The 9,511-nt window shown below is 39.5% G+C and overlaps 1 protein-coding gene across 1 annotated transcript; it reads right to left on the reverse strand.

The window, feature by feature from the left end:
* Positions 1 to 653: 653 nt before the first annotated feature.
* On the reverse strand, positions 654 to 9,511 carry LOC131651965 (DExH-box ATP-dependent RNA helicase DExH12-like). Its single transcript, XM_058921710.1, has 6 exons — positions 9,341 to 9,511; positions 6,234 to 9,234; positions 4,627 to 5,016; positions 1,248 to 4,428; positions 1,043 to 1,109; positions 654 to 956 (listed from the first exon to the last, which is right to left on the reverse strand). Exons 2-4 carry the CDS (start codon positions 9,222 to 9,224, stop codon positions 1,252 to 1,254), a joined length of 6,558 nt encoding a protein of 2,185 aa, XP_058777693.1. The 5' UTR covers positions 9,225 to 9,234; positions 9,341 to 9,511; the 3' UTR covers positions 654 to 956; positions 1,043 to 1,109; positions 1,248 to 1,251.

Genomic DNA, 9,511 nt, shown 5'->3' on the forward strand with positions numbered 1-9,511 from the left:
AATGGTGTAAATATCCTGTAGACTTTCTTTGATGATTTTGTTGGCTTCTTGTTGTATTTGGATTTGAGTACCCATAGTACTCATTGTTGAATAAAATGTTGATTATCAAAAAAAAAAAACTTTACTTTTCTTTGTCAACGTAGTCTAATTTACTAAATAAAATTAGTAATACTTCAACGAGAGTTATGAATAGAAAAAGGAATTAACGAAAAAATAATATAATTATGAATAAAATTTATTTAAAATAAAAGATAAGAGTTATCTAAGAAAAATAAATAATATCTTGTCCAAAAAAGTGTTAAAAAACTGTGAAGACAAAAAAAACTACCAAAATCTACATAATTCTATCAAGTCATATATATAGCTGACGATATTTCAGGGAACAATGTAATATAAAATGATATCAGGTTAAAATCTTAAATACCTACTGTAAAAATACATGGTACAATTTTAAGAAAAAATAATTATATTAAAAGCTCTTGTAAAAAAATATTATTTGTATGGTGGAATCTATGATCCCGAGTTACGAATTCCTTATAAATCCCAAAAAAAAAGTCATTTTTATAACAGCAACTGATTTTCAAATTTATCCAGATTATATACAAACACAAATCAGTAGAGCTTTGCCATCAACTTGTACGACATATATCGAATGGGGAAAATAAAGTTGGATAACCAAGCTGCAATATAAACATCTGTGTACAAACTAAAGCAAAGCTAAGTTTAACAGGTCTTCAAAACCATATAAAAGCATGTATGAAGACAGAGTTCTCCAGGATCCCAAATTGGTCATTCAATGACACTCATAACTCTCAAGAAAATTATCACCTTTGTTCTAATAATCAACATACTCACTTCATTTCTTATGTGGCAATTAGTGATCCCAGGTTAAAGTTTTTCCATAATCAATCTACAGTGCTACCTCTTTATGACTCCTGCTGCAATTAGTTCCTTAACTGCCACAATGTAAAGGCAAGCATTTAATTAGTTCTCAATAATCTGGTTAATTAATTGTTTAATTAAGGATAAGTAAGGTGTTTACCAGAATAAAACAAAAACTTCAGCATGGAAGTATAATCATCCTCTTCTCAATTGCAGCTTTCATTAAACTGTAAAGGACAAAATTTAAATTAACTCCAGAACCAACAAGCATAATGTTGTTTAAAATGCAGTATGTGCTACCAAAAGCACTAAACAATTAACATATTGATAGATATTGGCCAAAGAAAAATGAAATCGAAAATTACTTTTTTATTCATCTTCACCGCCATCTGCTTCCTTAACATCAAGGGTGAAACCATACTCCTGATCACAACCCATGTAAGAATCGCACATGAAGTAGAGGACATAGGATTTCTTTCCAGCATCAGCAGGAGCAGTAAACTCCAGTTTGGCTTTCAACTTCCGCTGCAACGACACGCGTTTAATTGCAAGCAACATGTTGGTTTTGGTATCACCAACAACAAGCCACCATCCTTCTTCTTTGGCTTTCGGATACCTAGGAGCATCAACAGGTCCTACTTCTGTTTTACCCTCAAGATCCCGCTCAAGAGTGACCTGAAGTGTTACATCATCCCCAGCTCGCACATTGTCACTGTCCACAATCTCATATGACAAATCAATATTAGGAAAGCGATTGCAAAATCGGGCAATATCCAAAAGCTGAGAATCAGTCATGTTCAACAATTCCCGTCTCTCGTCATCTTCCATCTCTAATAAATCAAAGACAGTTTCTATACTCCTCCCTGGGTTCTCCTGGCATTTCTTAGCCAAATCCTTTGTGAAGTGTGGAAGCTGTAGCAGCATAGAATCTCGCTCCCACATTCCTTGTGTCACCATTTGACTTACTTCCATAGCAAGAAGAGCCATGCTCAGCCAACCATTGCTCGATATTACATCCACCATTGCCTGCAGCAGCCTGTTTGCAGAAAGCAGCACCTCCCTCTGGTCCAATGATAGATTACCGCCAACAAATTGCCTAGAGAAATGCGCCTGCAGCACAGCATTTGCTTTAACATGTGGATCTGTGACTTTTGGGTTTTCAAAGGAAAACCTTTGGTGGTTGATTAACCTACGAACCACCTCTTCTTCCCCGGGTCTTATTGGAAGGTGAGCATACTCTGATGCAGATGACAGAATCTCCAACAAACCCTTCATTTTTGTTTTTGAAGTCAATGATGATGAAAACCTTTCAATAGTTGTGTAACTGATGTAATAATATGAAGCAATCATTCCAAGGTTAAGAGGAGAAAGGTCCATATCATCCTCAATAGCAACACACTTGCTTGCTTCTAAATCGCTCAATGTATTTTCCACCATCTCTGAGAGGTGGTCAGAAAGATGTCTGTGGCTAACTCCTTGTAAATTGTAATAGTTAGGATTCTGGGTGAGCCTCCTATACATGAATGTCCATGTGAGATAATCTACAGCATCTTGCTTGTTTTCAATAATCCCAGCAACAATTTCAGCATTTAAGTTGTCATGCAAGAAGTGATGAAGATGGCTTTCAACTGGGAATGCTTCATACAAAAACTTCTTGTAGTACTCTTTACGTGGTGCATGGCATAAGATGACACACTTTCCAGAATTGTCCACCAAAGGCCGGCTGGCATGACCCATCATTTGCAGCAGATCAGTAACAGGGTAATCTGTTTGAGCATTCTCTCGCCCATCATAGTATTGTGTGCCCATCACAACTACCAGATGAGCGGACAAGGTCACTCCCCAGCACATGGAACTGCTTAAAACACAGACCTGAATCCAACCAGCTTCAAATAGTTGCGACACAATGTCATGATCAAGACTGTTTAAGCCCTCGTGCAAGTAGCCAACACCTTCACGTAAAGTGACTTTCAACATTTCATCACTAATCTTGTTAATAAAAGGCTCAAGTTCTTCTACGGACCGCAGCAAAAAAGGCTTCTCACCACTGTCTGCACCTGAGTATGTAATCAAATCCACAGCTGTCAGTCGAACATGCTTTCTTGTGGGTACAAATACAATAGCAGGTTTCCCATTCTTGGCATGTTGAGCAATAGAAGTGTAAGTCGGTTTGGTCATTGCCTGCATCCTAGCCTCAAAATTAGCAATATCCACACCTTGGATGTGAATTTCTAATGGCACAGGTCGAACACCGGGTGGGAAATTGAAAAGGCCATGGGAGGTAGCTCCAATCCATTCTCCCAAATCCTTTGCATTTGCAAGTGAAGTTGACAAAGCCACGATACGAATCTTATTTTCAACCTGACTGGCAATATATCTCATCCGAGAAACAATAACCTCTAAAATAGGACCTCCTTGACCTCCAATTAAGTGGAGCTCATCAATGATGAAAAGACTAACTTGTTGAACATGTTTCCTCTGTTTCCAACGGCGGGATAAAGCATCCCATTTCTCTGGAGTACTAATAATAACCTGACCTTTCTCAAGCAGTTTCAGATCAGTCGCAGTTTCTCCAGTTAACTCCACTACCTTCAACTTGAGTCCGCCCCCAAATTTCTTCTCCCAATCACGGTACCGTTCTTTGGCTAGAGCTTCAATGGGTGCAACATAAACAACACGCATGACACTATCTGGTAACTTTTGATGATTCCTCAAAATGGCAAATTCAGCACATATAGTCTTGCCACTCCCAGTTGGAGCAGCAACTAAGACATTGTCATCAGAATTATACAGCACTGTGAAGACTTGTGTTTGTACCGGATTGAAATGTTTAAAATCCTGATAAAGAGCTTCATAAGATGGATTTCTCAAGGCAGTAACCGGAAGCGGTTGAAGATCCAATAGTTCAGTAGGGGGAGGATATTTTTCAGGTAAAATTAGATGCCGGAAAGAAACAGGCAGAACAGTTTGGGATCCAAGCCACTTATCAGAAACAACACGGATAAAGTATTGAGGAGGAAGAGGCTCGTATATCGGCACAGTGAAATTCAAAGTGTGATCCTCCTCAATATACTGTTTTTTCAACAAAAAATACTCGTGATGAAGGATATATTCACCATCATTATCCTCAACAATCACCCAGAACGGCTCAACATACCCATGTATCCTATCATCCCATGCAAAATCAGGAGTTATTGTAAGCTCAACCCCCAAAACTGTGCGAGTAATTGGCTGCACATGTGCTGCAAGGTTAAGCTTTGGGAATTGATGGATAAATTTATGAAGGGTCCTACCCATCTTCGGTGCACGAATCAGTTCACCTATCTCTTGTGAAGATAGGTCATAATACCTTTCCCAAGCCAAATCCTTCTTCTCCAATTTTGTTAATATATCACTTGGAATTCCAGTGAACTGGCGAAGAGGAGTTTGGACACTCCACATCCTCTTGGTCACCATCTTGCATAAGTTCAAAGCCTTCTCGGCCAGTTGAGCCCAGCCACGTTTCAGGACAATCTCAAAAAGAGCCCGCAAAAGGCGTCCAGCACTCTGAAAGAGAGAAACAAAATACACAAATCAGCTAAAAAAATTATAAGATGAACATCACTTTGAATAAACTCTCAATGGTAAGAAACAGTCTTGAAAGAAATAGAGTATCACTTCCAATAACTTCTCAAAAGAAAGAAACAGAGTCGTAAAAGAAATATAATACCACTTTCGATAATTTCTCAAAGGTAAGAAACAAACCTGAGTTATAAAAACCATATCAGATGTCATTGAGAGCCCTTCAAGCTTTAATTGAGAAATGTATGCTTGCAGTAAAACATTGATTTTGGCACTTGGCTCTTCCAGACTTTCCTTGATGGGAATGGGAACACGGTCTAAAAGCTTTGCCAACTCCATCTTCTCATCTTGCCTTACTGTTACATACTTGAATTCTTCACTAAGGGAGAACAACCGACAAAGCTCTATGTCTCCCATAGTAGGCTTCAAATGTTCATTGTAGGTGGATATAGTTCCGTGAGTAATATAGTAGTAACTTGCAATTCGACCCAAATCGGTGACCTGAAAATATCCACTCTTCCTATCATACTTCACCAAATTATTTTTATCCAAGATGGTTGCAGCCGTATGAATCTGCAAAATTTAAATAAATCAATGTTAGATGATAGACTGATAATACACAAGACAGTATGAAAAAACCTATATCTATCCAAAAAAAAATATGCATTGAATATCATTTGAAATTTATCAAATAAATATTCAAAGGAGAAAAATCGAACATAAAAAAAAGGTAAACAGACTATGTCTTACCATAGTCCACAAAGATTTGGTTGACTTTACATGCAATTCTACATAAATTATACCAACAACAAGAACAGACACTACGAAAGAGGAAACTAGTAAATAAACCAAAACTAAAGCGAGTAATTCTCCAAGCCAAACCTAAGGTGGTTCTCAAAGCCATAAAGATATGTTCCCTTCTCATGCAACTCTACACAAATCAAACCGATAACAACGACGACAGTCACTAAAAGAAAGAAACTTGGTATAAACCAAATAATGACACTATGCAAGAAAAAGTTAACAAGCCTGCGTCTTAAATATTTAAAGAAGAAAAATCAAACATAAATAAGTTAAAAGAGCCTATGTCTAGCTATGATGATTTGGCTCCCTTTTCATACAATTCTACATAAACTAAACCGATAAACAGTACAGACACTACAAAAAGGAACCTAGTAAATAAACCAAAACTAAAGAGGGCAAGTCTCAAAGCCAAAACTAAAGTGGGTAAGTCTCAATTACAAAACTAAATTGGGCAAGTCTCAATTCCAAAGCTAAGGGCTGGTTCCCTTCTCATGCAACTCTACAAATCAAACCGATGACAACAACAATCACTAACAGAAAAGAACCTAGTAAAAAAACCAATAATATTAACAAGGGAATTGGTTTAGTTCAGAGGAGAAAAATCAAACTTCAAAAAAAGTTAAAGAGCCTGTGTGATAAATATTTAAAGGAGAAGAATCAAACATCAAAAAAGTTAAAGAGCCTATGTCTTACTAGAGTCCACAGTGATTTGGTTCTTTGTTCATGCAATTATAAGTAAGTTATACCAATGACAAGAACAGACACTACCAAAAAGGAACCTAAATAAAGCAAAAACCAAAGCAGGTAACCCTCGAAGTCATAATATCTGGTTCCCTTCTCAAGCAAATCTACTATATAAGTCAAAGCAATCACAACAACAATCATTAACAGCAAGGAACCAAGTAAACAGCCGAATAATGACTCGGGAATTGGTTTAGTTCAGGTAATAAAAACCAATAGAGAAATTAGAGAATTGAGATACTTACCAAATCAGCCCTCCTTTCCTCCAATGTTATATCTCTGGTTAGGACGTCTGGTGCTAAACCATAAAGAGTGGGATTCCTCAACATACGGACATACAAGTAAGTGTATCCAATCCAGTGACAAGCTTCCTTCGCATTTTGAACTGTACCGAGAACTATTTCTGCATTCAGCTGATCGGCCAGCTTGGAAATAAACTGGCTCTCAATAGGAAGTTGCTGGTTCATGAGAGAGAGGTAATACTGCAACTCACTGTGGCCAGTAACAATTATTCCCTCACCATAAGAGTCGTATTGAGGCCTTCCAGCACGACCCAACATCTGCATAACATCTAGAGGACTCAATTCAGTCCAGGCCCCTTTTTCAGGATTGTAAATCTGTGTCCCTTTAATTATCACTGTATGGGCAGGAAGATTCACACCCCAGGCAAGGGTAGCAGTGGATACCAAAACTTGTGCATGTCCATCAGCAAACAGATCCTCAACAAGTTGACGATCTGTCCTTGTCATACCAGCATGATGAATAGCAAAACCATACGGCAGAAGGTCTTTAAGGTCACTGCTCTTCACAAGATCAGTGTGGGTATGAAGGATTTCGCGACTTGCACTGTCTTCTTTAAGGAACCTACCAAGAGTATCATTTGCAAGTGCGGCGTCTCTAATGGCTCTAGCAGTTTTAGCAGTTTCTTTTCTTGAATGTACAAAGATAAGAACCTGATGCTTTCCAGCTACACCCATAACTTTTTCATAACAGATATCGTTCATCAACTGGAATCTCTGAAGGGGTTTCTTTACTGTGATTCCAACATACTGCTGAGAAAGAGGAACAGGTCTATAACTGTTATCGAAATAAAACAACCCCTTGTTCAGATCAACACGCAAGAATAGTGCCACGTCTTCATAATTAGGGAGAGTAGCCGACAATCCCACCAAACGAATATAATCCTTTGTTGTTTCAATCTGCCTAACTGTTCTAGCAACAATACTTTCAATAACAGGCCCTCTGTTATCATGAAGGAGATGAATCTCATCAATGATGAGGAGCTTCACAAGCTGTGTGTAAGTTCGATCTCCCGACTTCCGTGTGATAATATCCCACTTCTCAGGAGTTGTCACAATGATTTGAGTCTCTTCTATCTGCTGCCTTGTTAGCGACTGATCTCCACTGAGCTCTCTGACCTTAACATTATAATCCTGCAACCGGTTAGACAAATTCCCAACAACCTCGGCCACAAGAGCTTTCATTGGTGCAACATAAACAATTTTATAAGCATTGTGGTCAATAGAACCATCATCTGGATTCCTATGTCGTGCAATCTGCTGAAGGATAGTTAGAACAGCAACATTGGTTTTTCCTGCACCAGTTGGGGCACAAAGCAAAAGATTATCAGGCTTAAAGAGAGCAGTTTCATAGACTTTGCTCTGAACTCTATTTAACTGTGTCATTCCTTTGAAGGCTGGTTGTGCCCAATCAGGCATAGCAGAAATCTTTAACAGCTTCTCATTAGGATCGAGGGGCTTAGCCTTCAATGCAGGGACATGAATTTCTTCATAACCTTTGCTAAGATGCCTATAAGACCCATCAGGAAGGTCACATTTTTTCTTTGCCATGAAAAGACCACCTTGTGCAAAAGTTAGGTTATCCAAATCAAGCATTTGGCGTTGACCCTTCAACCAACCACTCTCCCCATCTCTATCACCAACACCCCTCCTGCTTCTCTCCCTATCCCTATCTCTCTCCTTGTCTCCATCTCCAACACTATCATCTTTCAACCTTCTAGCCTCTTCCCTTATACTCTTCTCCAAGTTCTTTTGTCTCTCCTTAGCAGATGCCCTAGTAGCATGCAACTGCTCCAAAATTGGCTGCAACAAATCAGATTCCTTCATCTCTTCTTCAATCTTTTCCCTCTCTTCCTTATCTTGTGCCCTCGCCAAACGAGTACACCACACAATTTTCAGCCTGTTCCTCAGCAAAAACTTAATGAGGCTAAACTTATCAAACTCTAGGTGAAACAACAGCTTGTTCTCCACTTCCCTATCATCAGGCTCAGCCAAAATATCCAACACTTCCCCAGCAAGCTTCTGACACTGTTGCGGATCAATCAGCTGTTCAAAAGCATGAGAAATCTTCCTCTGTAGCCAATAAGCATCAATATCCTGCACATTCAAATTCATCCCTTCATTAGCTTCCTCCATATCTTCATCATCAATACCACCCCCCATTTGCATACCACCAGAACCACTAGCCTCAGCAAGATCATCATCATCCTCTTCTTCCTCCTGCACCACATCAAGATCACTCTCATCATCCTCATCATCTTCATTCTCTTCAAACTCCACCGCAACACCCACATCATCATCAAGACCACCATCCAAATCACCACCACCCGACCCATTAACCGCATCTCCAGCCTCCTGGAAATCAGTAATCAACTTCCCAATCGAAACAAGCTGATCAAACACACTACTAGGTATAGGATTAAGAAGCTTCTCAATATCCTTCTTCTTATCTAGATTCTTAAGAGTATCATTCTTCAAAACCGCGAGAATCTCATCCGCCGCACCGCTAACAATACTAAGCGGCTGACCACCAAGTTGCTGCTGGATAACACTAAGCATAGCTTCATAAGCAGCACGGGTTTCCTTAGTCTTCGGCTGATAAACACCGTCGTCCGTGGCAGTAAGCACACTCTCCTCCTGAAGACGGCGGCGCTTGCTCCGACGAGAAGAAACCGAATCAATCGGATCCCTCTCTCTTTCCTTCTTCTTTTTCTTCGCCGCATTGAGTTTCTCGCTGAGGTCCGGTGGACGGTCGTGGGAAACACGGTCACCGAAGTTTTTCGGATCGATTCTTCCGTACAGTGACTCTGGTTCTCCGGTAGGCTCGTGCGTGTCACGTGGACGAGAATCGGTGGTTAGAACTAAACTGGAGTTGGCTCTGTACTCGTACTGCTTGAACCGTGCGTGCGCTTCAGCGCCGCCTCCGAGATGCGCCATTTTGGGAACGCTGGTTCACAAAAAGAGAACAAGTTTAAGAAACGAAACCCTAATAATTATTATAAGTGTAAAGGAAACGCTAAGATTGAAGAGAGAAGGAAGAAGGAGTAGAATACCTTGATTTTGAAAATAATAAAGATGAAATATAGTTTCAGTGCTACTGGTTCATGAGCTTTCGAGAGAGGGAGAAAAAAGGATGAAAAAATTGAAGAGGGTTTTGGTATTGAGCGTGAAGGTGAAGAGTAGTAATGTAAGAAAAAAAGATGTAACCCTAACTTCGGCCACAA

This window comes from Vicia villosa, linkage group LG2 (assembly GCF_029867415.1).
Source record: "Vicia villosa cultivar HV-30 ecotype Madison, WI linkage group LG2, Vvil1.0, whole genome shotgun sequence".
In the NCBI taxonomy this organism is placed as follows: Eukaryota; Viridiplantae; Streptophyta; class Magnoliopsida; order Fabales; family Fabaceae; genus Vicia; species Vicia villosa.